The sequence below is a fragment of the Cygnus olor genome, chromosome 5 (assembly GCF_009769625.2).
Source record: "Cygnus olor isolate bCygOlo1 chromosome 5, bCygOlo1.pri.v2, whole genome shotgun sequence".
Classification (NCBI taxonomy): domain Eukaryota; kingdom Metazoa; phylum Chordata; class Aves; order Anseriformes; family Anatidae; genus Cygnus; species Cygnus olor.
The window spans coordinates 44,296,792-44,322,227 of NC_049173.1; the positions used below are offsets into that span (position 1 = coordinate 44,296,792).

General features: G+C 34.9%; 1 protein-coding gene and 1 long non-coding RNA gene across 3 annotated transcripts in view; one reads left to right on the top strand and one right to left on the bottom strand.

Moving 5' to 3' along the window:
* The window catches only part of SCFD1 (sec1 family domain containing 1), a 45,267-nt gene extending 20,455 nt beyond the window's left edge, over positions 1–24,812 (top strand). The window contains exons 15-25 of the mRNA XM_040558237.1: positions 5,407–5,503; positions 9,105–9,175; positions 10,178–10,257; positions 10,828–10,890; positions 11,899–11,974; positions 12,880–12,933; positions 17,908–17,960; positions 19,114–19,147; positions 20,381–20,446; positions 23,553–23,621; positions 24,603–24,812. Of these exons, the coding sequence (XP_040414171.1) occupies positions 5,407–5,503; positions 9,105–9,175; positions 10,178–10,257; positions 10,828–10,890; positions 11,899–11,974; positions 12,880–12,933; positions 17,908–17,960; positions 19,114–19,147; positions 20,381–20,446; positions 23,553–23,621; positions 24,603–24,626 (687 nt within the window). The 3' untranslated portion in view covers positions 24,627–24,812. The remainder of the gene's footprint in view (positions 1–5,406; positions 5,504–9,104; positions 9,176–10,177; positions 10,258–10,827; positions 10,891–11,898; positions 11,975–12,879; positions 12,934–17,907; positions 17,961–19,113; positions 19,148–20,380; positions 20,447–23,552; positions 23,622–24,602) is intronic.
* LOC121070698 lies at positions 11,992–21,338 on the bottom strand. 2 transcript variants are annotated; one of them, XR_005820174.1, is made up of 4 exons: positions 21,189–21,338; positions 18,056–18,142; positions 15,013–17,328; positions 11,992–12,512 (listed from the first exon to the last, which is right to left on the bottom strand). It is a non-coding gene; the product is annotated as an uncharacterized LOC121070698 (long non-coding RNA). The 2 variants fall into 2 exon arrangements; XR_005820175.1 differs by lacking the exon at positions 18,056–18,142.
* Positions 24,813–25,436: the final 624 nt, after the last annotated feature.

The window sequence follows — 25,436 nt, forward strand, 5'->3', positions numbered from 1 at the left end:
GAAACATGTTTTTTTCCGTTGGTAAGCCTTTTCACTAATGATTGTAGAATTTCTTCCATTTCCTTTTTCCTGTCTGTTTTCTCCCCTCTTTCCACTCTCCAGTGTTTAGAAAAAGATTTTTTCTAACTCAAGCTGTGGAATTTTAAAATGCAGGATGAGATGTAACCTCATGTACTCCTCAGAAATACTTTCACAAAAAAACAGTATCTCAGCCAGTACTTTTTAAAGAAATTCTGATGGCACCTTGAGGCTGTGGTAAAATAGGTTTTATATCTGGTTAAATACAGAAACCACAATTAGGATAAGGTAATTTTTTTGACATGTGCCCAGGTCTTGAGGAGCTAGTGAGGCACCATGATTTTCTTCAGGTTATTTTATTTTCACTTTTAAAATGATCTCGAAGTACCTTCAGACTTTAAAATAGATTCTTTGCATTGCCCATTATGTCTTTTTTAATATTACAGTAAATATTTGAGCATTTTTTCTTCTTACATGTATGAGAATCAGTGCAAAGAATGCTATGAGACCCGCTCTAATTAGACTGAGTTTAATTTTTCTTTAGTGGTCAGTTTACATCTGCTTTCCAAGCAGTCTTGGATCATTTTCTAAGACACGGCAAGAGGAAACCAGAAATTAATCACATAATCAAAGGTCCTGGCAGTTTTCTGGCAAATCTGCGTTTAGTGAAATGATGGAAAGAATGCATCACTTTCTGCACTAAATGAATCATCAACTACTTATTGTCAACACTTAGAACAAAGGCATCCTTGTCTTGCATTGATTGTTTTTTCTCTGAAGAAGCTGGTGACTGAAGGACTGTACCCAACTGTTAACAATTTTAAGACTAGAGCTATGGATATCTTCCTACCTGCTCTAGAGTTTCAAGTAATACATCTCTTTGCATGTCTCCTACGAACGCTTAGATTACTGAAGTATGTCAAATTATGGCATGTACACTTAAGCTTTTCTAAAACAATTAAATGCAGAGAGGGGTAGGTTATCATTGCTGGAATTCTGTACCTATGAATTTAAGTTGTGGATTTTAAATTATTATCTGTCTTAGATTACTAACACTTGTTAAGCTTAGGGTTTTGTTGAATACCTACATAATTTTCTTACCATGTTTCTCCAGTTTTACTTGATCTTCAGGCCTGATAATTTGAATAACTCCATTATCTGGATGGACTTTCCAATTATCCATTACATACCCTGTAAAAGAATTCCACTATTTTAACCATTCTGTTTTGTCTTGCCACGTGAACAGAAAAAGTATATGTAGTAAGATACATATGCCACAGTGGTACAGGCCATTTTTCTGTAATTCAGAACTGATTATTAAGTAAATTCCCAGGAAATGAGAGGTTTCTCTGAGTTCAGTTGCAGTCACCTTTCCTTCATTATTCTGTGGGTAGCTCGGTACAGTTCAGTCAAAGGGAAGTGGCTCCGGCTGCCACCTCCAGCTTTCTCCTAGAGCTCCTCTTCGTCCTGATAGGAGCAGGCTATAACTACCTGACTAGCCACGCTCTTTCCATTGATTTCTGTGGGCTGTTATTTCTGACTGTTTTCTGTCAATATCTTTTAGAAATTCCTTCCAGTAAATAAAAATACATGTATTTTGTCGTCTTCTGCATGTTCTCACTCTCTTAAAGGAAGTACCTTTGTACTGTAAAGAGAATAGAAGAGTCTCCTACAAATCCTTACAAAAATGACCCTGTAAGAGATTTCAGTGGATCCTGCTTCCACTTTTCTGCTTAATAGTGAAGGAATTTTATGCCTCCTTTGGAGTGTGGCACTCAGGTGGAGATTCCCACGTGTCTCAGTAACTTACGCTGTTAATAAGCCAAATTTTATTTTAGGGTATTTCTAGAGATGCTAAGTTAGAAGCTTTCACCAAAAAAAAAAAAAAAAAAAAGGTGAACTGTGGAGCTTTAACTACAAGGTCTACTGAACGGTGTTAGCGTGGAACAAGATGTCACATTAGGAAATGAAGAGCAGGAGGCAGGAAAGGAATAACTGCAAATGTTGTAAACACATCTTGATATTATTATTAGTTTTTATTATTTTTCTTCACCTTGCTATCTGGCATGGCACCCATAGCACCCATAAGAACCTCTTCCTTGCTGTCTTGTCCTATTGGAATTGATGATCCTAGAGGTCTTTTCCAACCTAAATGATTCTGCGATTGAATCTACAGGATTGTTTAGCTCTTATTCCCTAGCTTTTTCTCTTGGCATCTCTGGGAGTTTGTCACTAGGTGAGCAAAGTGGCACTTACTTAAATGGAACATCTGCTTCTTATCAGCACTTCTTAGAACAGTTGGCTCTTCGGAAAGTAACTTTCTCCTTGATGTGGCACGTCTGGGAAATCCGTCAAAAGCTAACTAGTAGTGTTTAAGGCTGTTCAGTACTCCATGTGAAATTTTATTCATAGTCCATATAAATCCTAGCATACATGTATAAGAAAAATATTGCCTTAAATAGCACCTTCACTAGCAACCTTGGTTAGTTACCTGCTGATGAAGAAGCTGAGTAGACTCACTGTATCGATTCATTTCACTAGTTTGTGCTTATGTCGCATCAGCAAAAGTATTGAAAATTTTATATCGGTGCTTATCTCTGGTGTCCCTACTGTGGACAGACATAAAAGAACTGAGTTTTTTAGGATTTCCAGTCTGTTTCTTTTTCCCAAACAGTGCTAAGTTCACACTCCAAAAGTAATTGTCCAAAATTTTTAAGAGAGTACATGTACCATTAATGTTTCTGTTTAGGCTCTAAGCATAGTGAATATATGCAGCCAGTGAGGCTTTTTTGGCTGCAAGTAGTCTGTTTTGTTTGGTAGTCTTAGTCAAACAATCACGAAGTGGCACATAGCTGAGAAGAATTTTAAGCATTTTGCGCTCAAAATAAGTTAACAACTGTAAATCTGCTCTTATAATTTAAACATGAGATACTTTAAATTATATAATTTTATTTAAAAGTTGATCTGTAAACAAATATATTGAGTTAATATGTTTTATGTTGTATATATAGTTTTAGATGCCGTCTGAATAAATTTGTATTAAGCAGAACACCAGCTAAGATAACATAGGCACTGCCAAATTCAACAATATATTTATCTTAGTAAGATGAAGTTTCCAGATTTCATGACAATCCTTTGTTTGCTGGATGCCTTTTGTCTGGGAAAAAATATTTTAAACTTAAAAACGTTGACTTTAACTCCTTATGAGGAGCTACAAATGTATGTAAAACACAGAAAGCAAGTTATGGAAAGACTACAAAAATTGCGGTGGCTTCTTTGCAGTTGTTTCTCTCCAGAAGCAGTTAAGGAAACTATAACACAAACAAGAACTGTAGAATTGTACAGTGCTGTGGAGAGGAGTCACAGAACTTGCCCGACATGCCAGATACCAAATTGCACATGAAGTAGGGACCTGGAAAAAGGCTAGTAGTTCACTTCTATTCACTTTAAACTAGTGCAATGTAACCACTGATAATCGCTTTACCTTTCAGCTAAATAAGTTATTATTAATGCAAGTCTTTACAGCACCGTAACTACCAAAATACAGCTGTGACTGCTCTTCTAATAGAGCTCAAGGCAAATACAGCTTGAAAGAAGCTCCACCTCCTTTTTTGTCACTACGTACACCTTCTGTGTAATCGTTGTCACTATGACAAACAAAAGAAGACATCCTTCTGCCCCTCAAACTAGCGAGTGGTCAGTTCTTGAGCACACTTCACGGTAACTGTTATCCTCAGAGAGTTACCTTTTATAAGCTGCAAGTACAAGCTTCCACAAAGGCTTTAAATTAAGTTGCTCTTCTGCAAGTAACTACTTTTCTTGATGTGTTCAGTAGATGGTGAATGAGAAATGGAATTATGTATATAATACTGGGAAGCAAGGGGCTACCTCCATAAGCTGATTGCCAAAAGTTTTTAATATTAAAATATTCTTGTGACTTATTTTGTGTTGTCATCTGTAAGTCTTTTTTGCTGAACTAAAAGTACTCAGAATGTAAAATATCCTAATATCCTTCTTTTTTCTTCTTTTTTTCTTTTTTTCTTTCTTTCCTCCTTTTTTTGTGCTTTATTTCCTTATTTGTTATCTCAGGAAAAAAAAATAGTAGGATTCAAAAACAAATGAAAACCAGACTTCTAAACTTTTTCTGTTGCTGTCATTACACCAACCACAGCACCAGGTTAGAAGGTGCCATAGTAATTTTGTATGCCTCGGCAGTACCAGGCACAATTGTCCTGAATCTGTTAACCTGAGAAAAACCCCAGTGACTCATGCTTCAATGTGGTAATACCATTTCAGTCTCCCAGCGGGTATGATCTGGAGCTGAAATACTTCCAAGGCAATGGGATGGAGATTCACTCTTACAGTCTCTCCTTTTTGAGCCAATGCATAGCTGACGGTGTCCAAACACCAGAATTTAGTCAGTTGCCAGACATCAAGGTTTTGTAAGCTGAGCAGTTGTAACATCTGTTGTGATACTACATGTTAATTTTCAAACCTCAATAATCTGTGATGGAACATAAGTTTGTAAATAAGCTTTAAAATGCGTTTTTGTATATTCAGATTGAAAGTTCAAGATCAGACGTGCAAAGCTTGGCTGTTTGTGCAGATGTGTTGTAATGCAGTCATTAGTTGCATGGTCACGTGAGGTCTTCCATAAAGCCTTTGCCTTATTAATTTCATGCAGTACCTGTGACATCCTTCCTTAAAAAAAAAAAAAAAAAAAAAAAGGGGTGGGGGGGTTCACAACCTGGTCTGCATGTGATTGATGTGATTGCAAGTGACAAGTACGTCATAGTGTAATGAGCGGCTTCTTTTCCAGTGTTAGCCAGATAATCTAACTATGAAATTTTCCATATTTAGTGTGAATGAGATAGTTATTTTGTACCAACCCTTTAGATTTGAATGGAAAGCTGCCAACTTTTCTCTGGAATGACGCCTTACTGTATTCAGGAGTTTCTTGTATTTATCTGCATTGAGTAATTGTCTCGTTGATGGAGAGACTTGATGTTCAGCATAAGTTTGACATACTCATTTGAACATTATTTTATCTTACTACAGCATAACACTATTTATGATGGCACGTAGTTTTCAACTACAGCAAAAACACAGTTGAAAACAAAGCTCCTTTTCCAGTTGAATATTTGCATGTCAGACCTCTTAACAAGTTGCTTAACTTGCATTTTCGTTTCTAATATGAGAATTACACAAGCATCAATTTTCTGAGTTAATAAAGGCAAGCATTAGTTATTTTTTACTTAAAAAATATTTTTACTTAAAAATAATTTTCTGGAAATGGTCTTGATAACTAAAACTATATACCTTTTTAAAGAGGAAAGAAATATTCTCCCCAGTGTGAAGATGTTAATCCTAACACTTACTCTTAAACAGGCTAGAAAGCTGGACGTGTATTTTGAATATGAGGAAAAAATAATGAGCAAATCCACTTTGGATAAATCTCTCCTGGACATGATTTCTGACCCAGATGGTGAGTACTTTAAATCCGAACTTTGTGTCAACATTGTTAAGAGATGCAATAAGCCTATGCACACTATAAAGAGCATATATGCAAGCTGTGCAGGATTTGTAAAGGAAGGAGCTTTTCACTGGTTTTAGTAGCAGTCTAGAGAGTTAATTATTAGGCTGAGTAATTTCCAAAATACTGGCAACTTTTGCAGCTCCATTAAAATCCATTCCTAACCCCTTGTTTCTGAAGATCAAAAGATTTTAACTTTTGTGCTTCTCCAGTGTTTACTAATATAGCATGGAATTGTGTGCTCTGAACAGTCCTGGTTCTTTAGAATCCCACTGCATGTTTTGGAATGCATCAGTTGTAAAACCAGAACGCAACAGGGCATTTCATAGGATTTGGTTAGGTCAAGGAGTAGTGGTGTCTGTAGCTTTTGCTTGTGTGAGGAAAAAAAAAAAAGGGGGTGTGTGAGAAGGTGTAGAGAATGGAACGAAGACACAAATTGGCCAGTTGGCTGAAAGACTCAGCTCAGGTTTTATATGCCTTGACCCAGCTGCGGCATGTCTGTTTTCATTATCTAGGAGCAAAGGGTTACAGCTGTTTTGTATATGGCTCATGCATAACAAAGCTTTACACACTGGATGATGCTCAGGTTCTCTATCATCAAGAGTCACTAGGGGCCTTTCTGTAAAGAGCTGAGACCAGAATGGGTTCTTGGCTTTTTGTGGTATCATAGCATAGAGGCAGTGGCCTCACGTAACTGTCATTGCAGCCTTTCACAACGCTGTGATGGATTCCAGTGGGATCTGATAGCAGTCAGCTGGAACAAAATAACCTACAGAAGATTGTAAAACTTAGGTTACAAATACAGACCTGTGTGCAATAGGAAATATTGGCAAGGGTATTGGCAAACGTTAAGGTTTTAGAGACCCCGAGTCCTTGCTCTTTTCCCAGTGTGGTCTTTAAGAAAATGTTTTGTTATTGCATGCTTACATGTATAGTCTTGCAGCTGTATACTGAACATAACGTATGCTTGGAGTTTCTGTAATGATTCTTCTTGGAAGAAAGAATACACATAAAACCTGCTGATTTTTAATAGTCTTTTATTAGTGTCTGAGCTATAGAGTCAAAAGGCAATAGAAGAAGTCATAGACGGTTGGTAGAAGTCTGAGCTAAATTTTACAGATCTCATTGGATGAAGACTAGAAACTAACTTTCAGAAAATCTGTAATGTCAGATATCAATCTGTAATTCACTAGAAATCTGTTGTTACCAGGAAGTTAATAAGAATATGGACAATCTTTACTTCTGTTAATCAACAATACAAAGTAGTCCTTTTCCATGCTCAGAATTAGCTGTTTGTGTACTATTTTGATTTCAACTTTAACGTTTGCATGAACAGCTGATGATTATATATTAAAACAGAAATGATTATGCTTGCCAGCATATCCTACTGGATCAATTACTTTTTACCTGAACTGACATTTTCTATGCATATTTAGATTGCAGTATATATCTAATTGTTTTCGAAGCTTGATGTATCATATCAACATTTCTTTTAACAAGGAATGTGGGTTTACACAAGAGAAAGATTAGACATCCAAGCTACAGTTTCCCTTCATTAGCTAAATTTCAGATGTTTACAGTAGCTCATTAGAATTTCATATGCTTTGCCTAGATTTAAGACATTTATATAATAAAAGGTTTTAAATTTAGGTACTGTGGTTATTTCAGACTATGCTATCTTGTAAAACTAACCAGCTTCCAATTGTGTGATTTGCTGTGAGGTATCAGCAGCAAACATTTGTTTTGAAGTACTAATGCCTCAAGTCTGCCAACACTTGCAGTGGTGATCTACTTGTTTGTATTATCTGTGGGATACCTGCCTTGTGGACAATATCTGCAAAGCCCTTCACAATAGCACTTAGACTTGACCACTTAACAGCTTCAGCCTCCCATTTTTACCATCTTACAGGAATTTACTACTTGTGATAATTAGCTGCCTTACAGTGGTGGTAAAACTGAAGTTACTGATTTTGCTTTGCTCTAATAGTTAAGCAGTAGCCCTAAAGGCTTCCAGCTAGTTTTTGAATTTAAGTTAAAGTTGTTCTATGTTAGGTTTGTCAAGTTTTCTTCAGAATATTTACCACTCCTGCTTTCCATGCTGTCACAGACCATAGCTTAGAAAAAAAGCGAACACTTTACAGCCAACGGTCCCGAGTCCTACCATCGCTTATCATAGCGATGATTTATATCAGCAGTATGCTTAAAGTACTTTTGCCAGAAAAAGTGTTTTTCCTGAGATTTAGGTAAGTGTATATGTTATAATCAAAGATTTTTTTTCAAATTCAGTATTTTTTGGTGAGAGAAAATATCACCTGCTCGTGTCTAAGTGAGACCTCTTAGCTTTTATGAGCATAAGCCTTCTAGGAGTTTTGTGGGCATGGTAAATGCTGTCAAGTTCCAGAAAGTATTGTCACAAGCTATAAACTGGCAAGTTGGCTTTTAGTTCCAGTGATGCAAAGGTTTTTTTTTAGTTCTTGATCTTCTAGCTTACTGTTTAAAACTGATTTCCCAGAAAAGAATTGTACCAAGTCATAAATGTTCATTATGACAGTGCTTACTAACAAGTGGAATTCTTAACTTCTGCCAAACCAAATATATGCTCACTTACAAACAGAAGTAGCATATTAGACTAGGTGATCCCTGCTGTCATTATCTACAGTCCATAGTTGGAAAAAAAAAACACACAAAACTTGCCTACAAGTACAGAAGGGTGCATTTTTTAAAATATTGAACTATATCTAAAGGTAACACGCTTTTCTAACAGTGTTGAATTATAAATTTGAAATGTTTGTTTTGAGAAGTTGTACCTCTGAAATCTTCCATTTAAACTATGCTTTTTACTAATAGTGATCCTGTTCTAGGAAAAAAAGTAGATGCTGTTCAAAATCTGATATAGTAGGTTATAGTCTAAGGATGACAAGAATGGTCACATCATCATTTTGATTTGGCAGAGATGAATTTTGATTGCCACTGATAGTGGTTCCCAAAAAACTGGAGCAGCGTTCTCCAAGGAATGGTGTGAAAATAGGTGGGTGATTCAGGAGGTCAAATCCTTCCTGAAGACAAGGTAGAAGTTCAGCATTTGTTCCTGACCAAAGGTTCACATAAGTGCTTTCGCAGTGCTCAAGTGTTTCAGTACAGTCAACCCTAAAGCTGCATAAACAAATTGTAGAGCTCAAAAAAAAAAAAAAAAAAAGGCTTTTACTTTTATGCTTTTCTTCAGTCTCTTTCACAGATTACTGCCTGTTAATGCAGTCCCCTTAAAAATAAGACATAATGTCACTAGGTAACTTAGTTGTATGTTACTTGAAGAACAGTATTTGTTACGAGCAAGCTTGGTGAGAGTAACTCTTTCAGAAACAGTGAGCCAGTCTAACCCAATTTTTAATAAAATTGCCGAATATCTTTTACTGCTGTATATATTAAACAGGTCCATGCTTAGAAGTAACAATTACTGTCATAACTAAAGGCTTGAATGCACATACATATTGTTACTGAAGGGCAATTAACATAGCATAGTAACATTTTTTTTTTTCAATTTATTTCACTGCAGCAGGAACTCCAGAAGACAAAATGCGTTTATTTCTTATCTATTACATAAGCTCAGCTCAGGCGCCTTCAGAGGTATGTCCTTTACAGCTTGTAACACTAAATTTTACCAAACAGGATTTTTCTGTATCAGCATTAAATAGGTATTTCTGCTTCTCTTTGAAGAGAAGTATGAAATGCCCAGCTCGATATTGCAACTTGAAGTACATTTTGTAGTGTTACCAGGTGATCTGTTCACAATGTATTAGCTACTATTGCAAAGGATATGGGTGGCTATTAAGAAGGAAGATAATCTTTTGGAACATTTAGTCCAGAGTTACTACAAGACACATCTTGGCACAATTTTCATCATTCTGCTCCACTGCCCAATATAAGTAGATTTAAAAAAATGTCGATATGACTCTTTTCACTCTATCCTTGTATATTCAAAAATAATTTGGTTTGTTGACTAGCAGATACATAATGTAGAAATGTTTTTATGTCAATATCTGACTAATTCAGGAGGCAATTTCTTAATAGTTCTTTTGAGCTTATGATGAAAGGAAGTTTTTTATTATACTGTAGAAATTTGTAATAAGGAATTAATATAGATAACATGGAATCATTTTATGGTGAACTGCTGCACTGGCTCTAACTGGAAGAAAAAGTTATGTTAGATTAGGCAAAGAAAGTATTCTTATAAATGTGTAAGAACTTCTATGTAAACTTCTCTTCATTGTTATTAGTCACTGTTGTGACATTTTTGGGAAACCAGAATTCTGTCAGGTTTTTGAGAGATGCTGATAGAACAGACTGTTCCCTTAGCTGAAAGTGGACAGTTTAATTCCACAAATACAGTTAAGTTTAATGCAAATAAATATAGCAAAATAGCATCAAATAAAATAGCAATCATAGCAAATTGCATTTTAAGGTGTATTTTCATATTTGGCAGAGGATGGAATTTATAATTGTTTTTTAACTTTGGTTGTTAATGCTATAGCTTTACGCGTAATGCTTAGGTAAGGATATCATGTATTCCACATGGAGGGAGTTCAGAGTAGTGTAAACCTGTTGCATTTCTCCACTTTGTAATTTCAGATTGATCTGGAGCAGTATAAAAAAGCATTGACAGATGCAGGTTGCAATCTTGCTCCTTTGAATTACATAAAACAGTGGAAGTAAGTAACTTGATTTTTCTCCTATGTAATTGGGTAATTTTACAGAATACAGCGTTGGTATCAAAGAATTATGTAGTACTTCTCATACTTTGTAAATTATCCTTAAACGTTTGTTCTGGCATAATTTTTTTGCTGTCGTTGTTATGGTAATACATGCAAAATTTTATTTTACAGCTGAACTCCAATAATGCCAGGACACTACTGAACATGACACATATCAGTGTCCTTAATTATCCAAGACAGAAACAATGCAGTGAATTCAGTGAAAAATTGGGCTAGTTCAGACTCCGGATTTTGTGATTTGTTACCAAAGGGCCACGCTGCCTATCAGTTGCTGTAGTTGCAGCTGTTATAAAAATAAATTCTTTGTATTTTAAATATAAAATCTAATTCCTTTCAGTTCTTTAACCGTTGTAGCTCTAGACAAGAGGGATGCATGTAATAAATAGTTACTTTCTGAAACAGTTTGAGAAGCAAAAGTATTTTCACTTTCAAATGACCACAGTGGAACATTCTGCAGCAGGATATGCCATGAGATGAAGCATTTGATTTCTACCCCTGCTTTCACAGGGCTTTCACCAAGATGGCTTCAGCTCCAACCAGCTATGGAAACACTACGCCAAAACCTTTGGGGTATGCTTTTGATTAATTTTCTGTAAGCCTTTGGGTTCTTTTAGCTTATTTCAGTAGTACCAAAAGTGTAGTTAGTGCTGTACGTGGCTCAGAATGAAACATTTCTCTATTTAAAAAAAAAAAAAAAATTACAGACAAAATTACAGAATTACTTATCTCCTCTTAACAGTGCACAGGAAAATTGAAAGATAAGTGGCTAAATCCAGATAGTAACTTAACATAGTGATACTTGTACAACTGCATATTAAATATTCAGACGCTCATAGGAGAAGAATTCAGCATGTTGAAATGAAGCTAAGACAGCCATCATGTTGAGCCTTATTTAATCAATGGCAGAAGATAAGAACAGCCCTGTACATTCAAAATGAGTTCTCTCCAGGGCTTGAATACTGTCTGGGATAAAAGAATGCAATGCTTTTTCTTTAGGGTCTCCTGGACTGGTTGTCTGTCAGATCATTCAAAGGTGTAGTTCTTTATTTTAAGACACCAGAAGAGAAGATAATGGCTGTACCTATGCTGTGGGTACTAACATCCTATACAGAATCCTCATTACTAGCAGTACTTTCAGAAATGCGCTGTCACTGTCATAAGAAGACTGTCACAGTATGTTTAGAGAGAATTCTGATGCTGTCTCACTTGGAAAAATTCCTGTTTGGTAGCTGGGAGATATACTGAGCATTTCTGCTAACTCTTGTGATTAAGACACTCACTTGAAAAAAAACACTCAAATCCTTAAACTACTGAAGTTTTTAAAATAAACTGTTCACTGGATCAAAGAGTAGAGAACACACAACTTCTAATAGGTGAGGATCTAGTTGTTAGACGACAGGTATATTCCCATACACATGGTTGCCATGTGGTTTGAAAAATAGCTTAATTCATGAAAAAATTGAATGAATTAGTACCTAAGTTGCATCAGCTTTAATGGAAATTGAGTATCAATATCAAGCTTAAGAATGCAAATTAAAAAAAGAAAATCTTACATATCATCTTTATTTTGTTTTTCAGTCTGTTTTCACGCGTTATGAATACAGGATCACAGTTTGTGATGGAAGGTGTGAAGAACTTGGTACTGAAGCAACAAGTAAGTTTAAAGACCAATACAAATAATAACAATAAAATTAGCCTATCGAGAGAGCATTGTGAACATTTAGAAAAACACCTTTCTTTACCTCTGTCATACTAATAAAGTTAGTTGTACAGTAAACAATGCCCTCAACCTCTGCTGTTGGATATATCTAGCACTTTGTGGTTTTTAGTTTTCTGATAAGTAATGAATAATGTTTAAATTGTCTTTGAATGCCTCCATTTGTAAGGAATTAGATTTCAGTATGTGTCCTTTAAGACTCATTTCAGCAATAAAAAAAAGAGCAGCTGTGAAATATTTAAAATAGACTAGACCTTCATGAACATGAATAGTCCTCTGCACCTTCTCTTAGAACATCATATATTAAATGCAGTTATTCCAGGATGACTGAAAGGCTCAGAGCATTCATTCTCTGTTCAGTTACAATTCAAGCATTTCCAATTATCCACCTAAGTATCAGACAGCAACCTGAAACTTAGCTTCCACTAATAAAGACTTCGGTGCTGGGCATAGGTTTGAAGGTGGATCAGCTTCACTGTGGGAGAAAAGAAAAGATTTCCTGTGAAGGCTTTCTATTTGCTATAATAAAAGGACTGAAGTAGTAGATGAGTGACTGCCATAAAAAGTGCAATTTTCCAAAACTGTATAAAGAAAAGTAAGTTTTCTAAGATTTGGAAGTACTATATTGCTATTGAAATAGAATTAAAATGAGCAACAGAAATAATGTTTGCCAACACAATTCAAGGATATTATTTTGTATTACAATAAGTTAAATCCTTTCTTAGGACATTCCAGGCAAGTGTAGCTGTTCAGTTGAGTTTCCTGGTCCATAAATAATAGCGTACTTGTGAATAATTCTTAGTTATCTCAGCATTATATTAATTTCACATTTTGTTTAACAGAATCTACCAGTCACACGTATATTGGACAACCTTATGGAGATGAAGTCAAACCCTGTAAGTATAATTGCCTTCACATAGAAAGAGATGGAACAAATGAAATCTTTATGCTGTGATACGTAATATGCCAGAGCTAAGTTTTGTTTGTGATAATAGAGTTAAATCTAGTCATGGTGTATCTCAGTAATAGAACCATTTTCATAACAATTTCATGAGATTTTTTGGCATAAAAGTAGTTTCTAAATCATGACAATTTATTGTGTCTCAGTGGAACTGCTGTTTTGTGAGGGCAATTCTATTCTGAGCTTCTATTGCTCTTGTACTATACTGAGTTTCTGTTGCTCCTGAATTTCTAGAAGTTAAATTGCGGTCTGAAGTTTTCTTTGAATCAAAGTAATTTTTTAAGAGCACAAGTTCAAAAGTCAAGTAGTTGTGAATGGGTGTATTGCAGAAAATTTTGTTTCCCATATCTTTAAAGCTTTATTATTTAGAGGAAAATATTTTAGTAGTCTTTCAGTTTGAAACGAGGTAGGTTTGTTTGTTTGTTGTCAGAAAAGTCTTTTTGTTCCTGTGACAATGTACTGAGACTTGTCTAAGTTAATGAAGTTTTGAAATGTTTAAGTGCTTGGTGTACAGTCAAGACATTTACTAGAATTTACAAAATTTGGCTAAAAATAGCCCAAAATATTTTCTATGTAATTTACAGTCAAAGCCGTCTTTTTTTACTACATATTTAGTTCCTTCAGAACTGTTACTCATGGCCATCCTATACAAAAACATGTTCTGAAAAATCACCTGTTAAAAGTAATTTTAAGAGGTTTAAAATGTCTGCCATATTGTGTCAGTCTTTCTGATTTAATGCCGTCAGAATCAGAGAGAGAAAATTGTAGTATCTCACCCTGGTTTATTAGTATACCTAGAAAGAGGTTAAGTTCGATCCCTTCGTTTTCGTCATTAGAACGTTTTGGGTTAGTAACAAAAAATCTAATTTTTGCACTATTTTGCTTAGCAAATGTTTAAAGAAATATAAAAAATGCATGGATTTTTGCAATTCTAGATGACTTTTCACACTGCTTAATGATTTCTGCTAGTTAGCTAACACTTTTTGGCTCTTCAGACCTGGTCAGCCATTTACATCCACTGATCCATCTCTACCTCTTTAATATGGAATGCCAATATCTTAGTTAGCAATTCCCTCGTCTGTGCATCCTCTTGTGAGTTACCCAGTGCCAAGAGGTTTAATGGTAGGTTTTAAGTCTGTGCTGCAGTGTTTGACAGAAATGTGGGTATGCTTGGTGAGTAGCAAAACTTACTAGATTTGAAATACTCTTAGTCTACTTGCAGCTTCAGGTACTAACAATATATAAAGAGAGATAAATAATAGTAAAATAGGAAAATGATCAACAGGCAAGTAATTGTCTGTTTTTAAACTGTGCTTCATAGATAGAACGTCAAGATTGTTAGGCAAAAAATCTGTCTTCTGTTAACAAACCAAGAAATTTGTGCCATTTTCAGCAGCAGAGTTGATTGTTGTCCCTATTTGCAAGACTTAGAAAAGGTGTGCAGGGCTAATTTTAGCTAGTCAACCAGTAGAGGTCACTCAGAACGCTTAATATGGTAATCTGAAATTAAAAACTACTGGTAACTTAGGTTACCAGTAAACTTTTACCAGTAAACCAGTTTATTTTAAAAAAAAATTCAAAATAAACACTAGTTTTCTTGGGTTTCAAATTTAAAATTGATTTGGAAAAGTTTACAAGTCGTATGTTCTCTTTTTTCCTGACTAGATACTGTCATGCTGTATTCATAGAAAACAGCCACATTTCCCCTTGATAAGTTGGAGAAAAGATTGATCTTCTCACTTGAAAAAGGAGAGATTGAGATGATCTGTCTGTCACTGACTTCATGTTACACTAACACGTCAGCGACTAGAATTCGTGACCCAAAACAGGGAGTCCTACTTTTCAAGTCACAGGAGACCAGGCAAGCCCTAAAGAAAGATTCTTTTAACATGTAGGAAAACTGACAGCAACTTTCTCAATAAGTAGGTTCCCCCTTTCAACTAACAGAAGAAAGTCAGAGGGTTATCGTGGAATGTTTAGGCTTGCTGTAAGATAAACCAAAATGAAATTGTACCTGTAAAAAGGCTGCGTGTAGAAACACACCACTGTGGCCTCTGCTCATCTTCAGATGGTTGAGGTCCTTTTCCACCCCCAGAATAGAAAACTATTGCCCTGCTGGCAAAAGACAGGGAGGGGACATGACACAGGAAAAAAAAATCTCCTTTTTTATATCATCTCCTTTACAGTTCATTGAATCTTACTAGCCAACCACAGTAATCAAGTGAAATGTACACACAGATAAAAGTTTTATGCAAAACAGATTATTCAGAAGTCAAGCAGTTATTACAATGAATGCAAATAATTTAAATTATATTCCCAATATAAAATGCAACAACAAACTACATTCATTAAATGTGCAACCTATACCATTGGCATTCACAAATATTGTCAGTTAAAATTTTGAATCTATTCTGAATGGTATGCTTATGTGTAAAAATTGTCTGTGGTTGTCTTTAAATCGATCTTTATGTTGATTGTCTCTAGTGCTTGTTTAGTCTCACAAGGCCAGTTACCAGGAAGGACAAATGTCTACACCTGTGCTTTCCAAGTTCCTCAGAGCAGGAATGGATAGAGCAGTTCACAGGGGCAGTAATACCATCCTGTGATTTTTTTTGTCTAGATTGTTTAACTACAGCTGGACTTTTTCTTGCAATATTTGTTCTGAAACATGATGACCTTAAAGTAATCAGTGTGGTTTTTGTTATTGTTTTTAAAATAATAACATTGATCAAAGCAGGTTTTTATTAATTGCTTTTGAAATTATGATTCATAAAGGAATGTTCTATTTATAAATCTAATAGCATAGTTGTTTTGTTTTTAATCTCTATTTGGTGATACTGAACCTTAAATCTTCTGAACACACGTGCAAAACATATTGTCAAATATATACAAATTTTCATCCATAGATAGTAAATTGAACAATTTCCATAAAATGGTTTGATTCTGGAGTACAGACAATATTTGATGTACAAACTTTTAATATTATTATCACAAAGTCACAGAAAGAATTTAGTCAATCAATACCATATGTACATTTGTATTGACTTACTCATGATATATATGAAAGGAACTGTATTTTTGTTAACATCATCTCTCTCAGTGAATATGATGACTTCCAGGCTTAGGGATATAGTGTATATTTACTTTTCATGCATTAAAACAAAAAAAGTTCTAGAACTGGGGGACTTCCTTAATTCGAACTAATCATGTTAGCTTCAGCAGAAAACCAAATACAGCCTGAGCTGCAAGGATATTTCCATGGGTCTTTTTCCATTTTAATTTGAAAGCTTGAAAATCAATTTCAATAGCCTGAAATTTATTCCTGAATAAAATTCAGCTGTGTAAAGACATCTCTATACAATTGTCTTTGTTGGCAGAATAGACATTACTTAAAGCAGAAGATTTTTATTTTCCTGCAGCCTCAGATGAGATTTCAGCAGGAACTGTGTATTTAAACAAACAAAAACTAGTTTATCACGTTTCTATTTGTTTGCCATTTTTGTGTCTACTTCAGATTTAGTTTAATACCCACAGGAAAAGTACACAAATAGATAATTAAATGAAAATTTGTTTTTAATACCACCCATTCCCCCCCCTTTTTTTTTAAACTCTGATTTTAGTTCTGGCATTAATCTGTAATGAATTTTGATTAGGAGGGAATCTGCAGTTCGTTAAGTAAAAGGTTTCTGTTTACCTCTCTGTTTCAGTCTGGTAATATCTCTGTGTTCCTAGTTTGCTCATTACTTCAGAGTTGCTATACCACTTTTATAAAACAGGCTGCCAAAATCATGAATGCTGGCAGACTGCAAATGCTGCTGAAATTCCCAGTGGAGTGTATAAAAGCATTTTACAGAGATTCGGTGTGAAATTAGATCTTAAGTTCGTTAAAAAGCCAAACGTGAGGATAAGAGACTTATTTTATGTATTTGCAGAGGTCCTTAATATCAAGTAGATTTATTTTCCTTGTGTGTACCAAATACCATACTACCACATGTATACTAAATATTTTGTAATATTAGAAACAGTTACGCTTTGTGAGCTCTAGTAAATTCCCCAGATAACTTGTCTACTACTGGAGATTTCTGTTCTATGGAATCATCAAAACACAGAGGTCTTGCATGTAAGCACCCAAATGAAAACCACTTTAGTCCTGCATGCAATTTATCCATAAATTAAACATCACAGTACCTGGATGAAAACATAGTATAGAAACAGATGCAAGCCACACAGTTGTCAGAAGCAGTTATTAAGAAGCTTTGTTTTTCTTCTGTTAAGAGTTGGCAAAAATCCTGCTTGTTGCCAATAAAAATATTGGAAGTGCCTCAGTGTTCTGCATGAGGGAAAAAAACAATATATAGTTTAGACAGACTTTCCAAATTCTTGTGGAACTCATTTCTTCACAAGCTTAATTTTGGTTTAATAGTAGTCATAAATCATGAAATGAAATGGTAAGTTTCGTAACAATAGCAGATTTTGATCTATTTTGTATTTAGCATTCATTGCCATAGAAGTGTTTTGTTTCATAGTATTAAATCACTAGCAGTTCTCTGGAAAATTTGAACATTTATAATTGCATGATGGTCCTCTGAAGCTGGTGACACCTTAATACTTTTTTCTGCATGTTGCCTTACTGTTTGTTATGCAACTGATATATTTTTTGGAAAGTGTGTAATAATCAATTGTAGAGGAATCAGATACAGTTCATAATTCTCTCTTGTTTTTCTGTACTGGTTCAGTTATGTACAAGTATATAAGTAAAGTATATGTGGACATCACAATTAATTTTGAACGATGGTATCTGCTAAATTGGGAAATTATATCGGTTTGCATGATATTTAATGTAACATACAGAAATTTCATAAGCCAAAATTTAGGGTTTTTTTTGAGATTAAAATACGCTTTTTAATAGGAGACAGATGACTACCGATATTTTGATCCCAAGATGCTACGAGGCAGTGACAGGTAAGTTTACTGTGAGTTTTGCTTGTTTCCTTCTACGCCATGAAAAGGCTAACTTAAAAAATTCATTCTTATTTTCCATACTGACTACATAATACCTCCAATTATTCATTCTAAGACAACACAGTTGATATTGAAGGAATTCACAACTGGAAACTGGATCAACCAGATAAATTTGTGTAACACTGCAAAAAAGACATGGAGAAGATACTTAATTTTAACATAGCTTCTAAAAATAATTTTCATCGCAGCTATGGGAAAACAATAGCTGATTTAATTGCCAGGGTTTATTACTGGATGAATATGGATAAAGTAGATCCGGACCTGGTTTTAGTCATTTGCATTAAATAAGAATTTAATTTGACCCTACTTCCTCTGTTCTTGAATCATGCAAAGTATATTTCCAGTAGAGTAAGTAGTAGGAAGCAAATTTCAGAGAGTATGTATGTTTTACTTGAAAGTATTATTACAGCCTATGTAACTTCAAAGATTAAGTAGATTTTGAAGGCATCAAAGAAAATTTGTATTTTGTTTCATTTTAATTGCACCTTTAATTGTTTCATTCTGCTTTCGTAACATTTTTGGAGGATTTTCCCTACCACCCTAACCATAACTTCCTCCTTAAAACATCATAATCGTAATGGTGTAGCTGTGACAAGTACCTGCTGCCTATAGTCATTTCTGAGATTTTGAAGCATCAATAAGTGCATCTGCAGGCATCACAAACTGACTGACTTACCTAGTTCACATTCCAGGAGGCAGGGTTTGTGTCATAAACCGTGCTAACAAAGATTTTTTTTTTATTCATATGTCTCTCATTATATTTGTGCTTCTAGCTAGCAGCACTATAGTTTGAGCTTAAAAGCTCGAAAAGAAGTGTTGTCATAAAGTTCATGATTCAAACAGCAGCCTTAAAACTGATGAAGGAAACTCCCATTTATTCGTTTATTTGTTTCTGTAGAATGGATGATGATTTTCAAAACAATCATTTAAATAAAATACTTCAGATGAATGCAGAAAGGCAATTAGTGTTCTGTTTTAAATTCTTGTCCAATATTATTTAGTATTTCATAACCTTGTACATGATATAAATACTTATATTTTGTGTATTTCGATTAATATCTAATAAGATATACTTTTTTTTTTTTTTTAATAGCTCAGTTCCGAGAAACAAAAATCCATTCCAGGAGGTAAGTCATGTAGAATTACTTTTTGGTGTTCAGGTATTAAAAAATAAATTCTAAAGTACCGGTCATTTTTTATGATTATGATTAAGAAAATGAGAGGTCCTGTTTGCAAGAAACACTTACTCTTATTACATCTAGTATTAATTACAGTTAGCTGGTAGTCTGAAGCCTTTTCAAAGGACTGTGTAAGCATTAACTAACAGCAGAGGGGGGAAAAAAAGTCAAGAAAATGCTTCTTGAGATAATTGGAGTAATTTAATAACACCATAATTGGGTACTCAGTAAATTAACACCCCTATTTTTGTATCAGAGCTTTAGGATGTTCTCTAAATTAAACTTCTATAGTCTTGAACAGTAATGTCGACCACTGAGTTACGTGTCAGTATTTTGAACAGTCCCTGTAATTTAAGGAAAAAAAAAAAAGTGTTAGCAGTTGTTCCATTTTCATTGTATACAAATGCCCGTAACTATTAGTCTTTTTCAACATAAATGTTTGCAAATAGAAACAATCTATTCATTACCAAGGTAATTCATTACCAGTTTCATTGGCAAAATTTTTGCCTTGGCAATAGACAGATGTCTCTGATTTCTCTTGAAATGTCTTAATTATCCTCTTGAGCAGAAGTAATGATACCCGTGGTGTCATATAGATGGTCATAGCAAAAATGACAGTAGTAACGTAGAAACTACACAAAATTCGTATGGTCAAACAGTTCTGGAGAATGAACGTTAACAAAAAAACAAGCAACTATTAAGTCTCCGTATTCTATTCATTAGCTGTTCTGTTTTTAAACACAGCCCAGCAAATACCGATGGCCTTTAATGTTGTTATTACTAGTAGTAAGCGGGAAAGGGAAGGACAATGAAAATATGTTTCTTCATAACAAAAGTATTTTGTTTGTTTCCCAAAGTTCTTAAGATAACTGTGTTTATGGACACCAGAGACATCTCCACAGAAAAATGTAATAGTTGAAACTACCTAAGTTTCAAATATTTCTTAGAAATAAAATGACATCTTAGAATAAAGTGACATGTTAAAATCATTCTGCTTGCTATTCTGCATCCTAGTAAACTCTTATTTTGTTTCAAGTAGAGAGCTAGTGATTTTTTATCCAGTTCTTAGTCTAAGAAGCGTGATTGAGATGACTTTTGCTATATGTTTAATGATTTGGTATAGTTTACTACTGAATGGTAAGAATTTGATTGCATATTCTGATTGTGCGTGTTGCATTTTAGGCAATAGTGTTCGTAGTTGGAGGAGGCAACTACATCGAATATCAAAATCTTATTGACTATGTAAAGGTACGTACACTTCTGTTGGTTGTGATTAATTTACTTAATCTAACTTACTGATAGAAACCAATTTTAGCAAGCTCTAACATTTAATATTTGGAAGATTAAATCTTACAAAATTAGCTTTTACGTTAGTATTATATATACCATCTGGAGAAAAAAAATATCTGAGAAATTGGTAGAAAATGAGGAATATTAATTCAGAAGAACAGTTGGTTCTGGTATTTTTGTTCATGTTGCACTTCTGAATGCAGAGGATATGCTGTCAAAGCAAAGATCATGTTGACATCATAGACTGGTTTGGGTTGGAAGGGACCTTAAAGATCACCTAATTCCAACCCTCCTGCCATGGGCAGGACACTTCCCACCAGACCAAGTTGTTCAAAGCCCCATCCAACCTGGCCTTAAACATTTCCAGGGATGGGGCATCCCCAACTCCTCTGGACAAAATCTCCACATCAGTATCTCAGCATTTATTACTGACCTACATTTAGAAGTTTTGCTAATGAGTTGAAGGCACTCATTCTTGAAATGCTGGATCATTTGATTGTGTGTAGAAATCATAAGAGTTATCATATGCACAAAGAAGAAAATGTGTAACCGACTACGTAATGGTGGTGTAAGGGATTTAACATCTCTGGTTCCAGCTTGTCAGCCTAACAGAACACACACACCAAAAAAACAGTGGAGGGAGAAAAGTAACCAAATCATTAGAATTCTTGCAGGGGCAGAATGAGATGCAAGCTCTTACCTTGATAAAATTTAGAATTAGGAAATACGTTATTTAAGAGCAGCAGCACAGCATATCATTCGTCCTGCCTGATTTTACCCGTATAGTAAAATCATTACCTCACCAACATGGTACTACCTTCCTGTCCTGTGGTGGATTACGTTGAAGGTTTTTCCTAGAAAAGAATAAATATGAAATAATAGTAACTGAAAATATAGCTTTCATGTAACAAGCACTTTGTAATTTTCTGTTCTAGTAAATAACAACAAAACAGGAAGTTAGAATCTTGTGAGCTAGGCTGTTATTCCTCCTCAAGCAGCCATTTTGGAACATAGCTGGTCTGAACAGGGGAAAGGAGAGGAAGAGGACAAGTTACAGAAAGTGTTTAGGTTCACCTTAGCACTTAAATATTCTTCAAACTCTTTAGAACATTCTAACTGTAGCAGAGTGCATTGTCAAACTTTTTGCTTGCTCCTTAGTTTACCCAAAGCTGTTTCAGGTGCTGTATCAATTCAAAAGATGGCCAACACGTGTATTTGTTACTTCTACTACAATAAACCTGAATTTGCCAGAGACTAATATGCTCCTTAGACACCTAGCTGCATACTGACATAGCTGAGGTTAGCTGTGTATGCACATATATATGTATACAGAACTTTTATAAGGTAGCAAGTTAAACACCCAGTTTTTCATATAGAAGTGGCAAGAATCTGAAGTTTCTGAGGAATAAGAGGGTAAGCAGGAAGTGATAGGGTAAGCAGATGGAAAGAACAGACGGAACTGAAAGCTTCAGGAATGATAGTAATGTTAGGTCTTGTGGAGAATGAGAGGTTGGGCATGGGTTTTTCTGTTGTTTGTTGTTCTGGAACCTGTAGACAAAGACGATCATGATCTTCATGATCAGTTGTTAGAGCTGAAGTGTGCTGGACATTTCCCCAATCAGACTGTGTACTTGATCAGTGCAATATGACCTCCCGAGGGGGAAGCCTGCCTCACCTTTATGGTCTCATTAGACTAGATGATCTCAGAGGTCTTTTCCAACCTAAATGATTCTGTGATTCTATGTAAGACTGGAATTGTACAGAAATGTGTATTCAGAGCTGCCTGAAGGCAACAGTCCTGTTTCACATTCTTTCTAGTGTTTGAATTTTTTTTATTTTTTGTTTTTTGGTTAAATGCTATTCATTCATATTACTGAAAACTGAATCTGTCAAAATAATTTAGATCAAAACAGACCTCGGTTAATAACTGGCCTGAAACATGGGAAGAACCAAGCTCAAGTTCCTGCTCAGAGACAAGAATAGCTTAGCCACAAACCACTCAAATTAATAAAGATGAGGACTTGAACCCAGGATACCATCTCCCTCATTAGCATGTGACCACCAGCTATGACTGTTAGAATCTGCTTCTGTGACTTTCTGCTGAAACGCAAAATTGCATATATATGGAACAAATTCGTTTTGTGAGGGCTTGCATTCCTGTTTGCCTCTTAGTAGTAAGCTTTAACTTCCTGTCAGTAGAAAGTAAGTTTACGCAGATAGGCCTCTTTGTGCTGTTCTTGTCTTGCCCATTCTCCTAACTGTTTATCAGTTATAACTCACAGACAGCAGAAAACACCCAACAGGAAGGGTGTTTTCTGTTGTTTTTTAAATTGCAGAAATTAGACTATAGGGGAAAATGCAAATTAATTTAACAGTGAAACAGATTTCTGAATGAGCCTATACTTGAACTTCAACGAACCATGGCATTACTAGCCCACAAGTAGGAGTAATTCAGTCTGAAACTTCATATACTTATACAGATTTTCACTTCTAAAATGAGCACTATCAAAATACTATCAAACTGTTTCACTGCAAACTAGGATTATTTGTAGCCAACATAGCTCAGGTAATGTTTCAGAATCCTTTAACAACTAAAAAAAAAAAAAACTGTTTCAAACGTCATCATAGGGAAACAATGACAGATAGAAGCTTCTGGCGGATATACACAGAAATACGCTGTTACTATTCTTAAAGCAATGCCCAGTTGTTCTAGGGGGTAGAGTTTGTTCTTTTTTTGTGGGAGGGCAGCAGAGAGGAGGACCTTTCAGATAAGGTTATTACTTTCCCCAAGCCATTCATTGATGCATCAAAGAACTTCACATTCTAATGAGTTGAAAAGTGTATAATGCCACATTTTTCCACGTCTTTATGCCTCAACTCTCCTCTTTTCCACTTCAATTTAATTATTATTTATTCCTGTGGTGGACCAACTCTACTTTTTCTTTTTTGCACAAAAGTGCAAGACTTAAAAATCATCAAGAAATAAGTTTTTGATATGTGCTTAGTTAAAGTCACTTTGCTGTTCTGTTGAACACTCAATTTCTTCCTGACTTTTTTTTATTAGGGTAAACAAGGCAAACATGTCCTCTATGGCTGCAGTGAACTTTTTAATGCTACACAATTTATAAAGCAGGTACGTACCTTTGACAACACCACCATCATAACACTGCTTACAGTAACAAATATATTTCCATAACCTTTATTTTTTTAATTTTTATTTTTTAATATTATAGCTCTCGATTTTTATTTTTTTACAAAAACAAATTGCTGTGACAAATTAATGTACTTGTTACGCTGTTTTCACCTGCTTGTAGCGTGGGGGTTGGAGTCATTAACTTTTGAAGGCCTGTATTGTCCATGTGAGTTCACAAGTAATACAGTTGAACTCATAATAATTGCCTTAGCATAAATCCTAACAGGAAAAAAAAAACAAATTACTCTGTTCTTGATACTTTCCACAAATAGCATGTCTTCCCAGGCTACTGTAGCAACTCTTCCAGCTTAAAATTGCTACTCAACTGTGATCTTGAAACTTTTGTCCTAAATTTGTTACAATTTTATGAGTACTGGCATAAGGGGAACTTCAGGCTGCCCCCACCTGTATTAAAATCAGTCTTTTTAATGCTGTTAATAAACTTATCATTGCCATTACTTCTCTTATTCTTTCCAATAAAAATGAAAAACACGTATTATTCACAGCGATCAGCAGTAAGTAATAGCCCATCAGTATGGTTTTACTTCTTCCCAACAAGAGAATAAATTGTTATTCGGACCTACATTTTGAAGAAACAAATTCATTCTTGTTGCACTCAAAGGAAACGAAACAAACAGTACTATCAGCTTATAGCTCTTCAGTCAGTTTATTAGTTTCTTTGTTCTTTCAAAACTGACTGTACGTACTATTCCTTTAACACTGAAATTTATTCATATCATATGATATGAAACCCAGATCCTCTCCTGTGAAGGTACACATTAAATATTCCATTACTAGCATGCGTTTGGATGTAAGACATTACCAGAGGTTATCAGACAGAAATGTTTACTGTATGAACTGGATATTTATTGCACTGAAAGAATAAAGTTACCAACCTGTTTTTTGTCTCTTCATGTGCAGCTGTCCCAGCTTGGCCAGAAATAAGACTGAAATACTGTGACCTGGATGGCAACGTGACAAAAAGAATTCTTACAGCATTCAGATATCTTCATATCTATAATTTTGTCATTATATTAAAACTCAAAACAACTCCATTAACATAACATTTAAAAAAGAACTGTAATTAATACCGTGTATATCAACATTTCTGAAATAAACCTTAAAACCTGATCCATTTTTGTTGAGGGTAAGTTTCATATCATTACTTTCTAAATGCATATTAACTATGGTGTATGACAGAGCTGTCTGAAAAGCATAGCATTTTCAAGATCTCAGAACTTCTGTTACAGTAAACAAAGCAATAGTTTGAAGAAAAGGTCAAGTCTGTCTTTAGGAGACGTGTTCTTGAAAGCCAGCTATCTTCATTTAACGAAACTTAAAAGAACAAAACTGCCTTTTAGGATCACAGACAAACAGCCTTAGTGCAAGAGATCTCTGGCTTCTGGTTGTTGTACTTTTACTTCACTGAAGTTCTTGTAGTTCTGCATACATTTGTGCAGGCTTTGCTTGATGATCTAAAGATGTACTTGGAAGTCACCTTCAGCACAAGTTTTTGATGCAGTAATTTAGGTTATGTGTTCGTATTTATCTACTGCCTACACGGTCACAGTTACAAACTATAAAGCCTTCAATAATTTTCTTCTGCACTGTTGCTTTGACCGTTATGTTTGGAAAGAAACCAAGCCCTACTCACAGTACAGCTCTTACATACAGTTCTGTTTGTCTAAGTGCATATTTAAAATATGCTTACTAACAATTGCATTAGGTAGAGCCAGTTTAGAAGTGGGCAGTAGG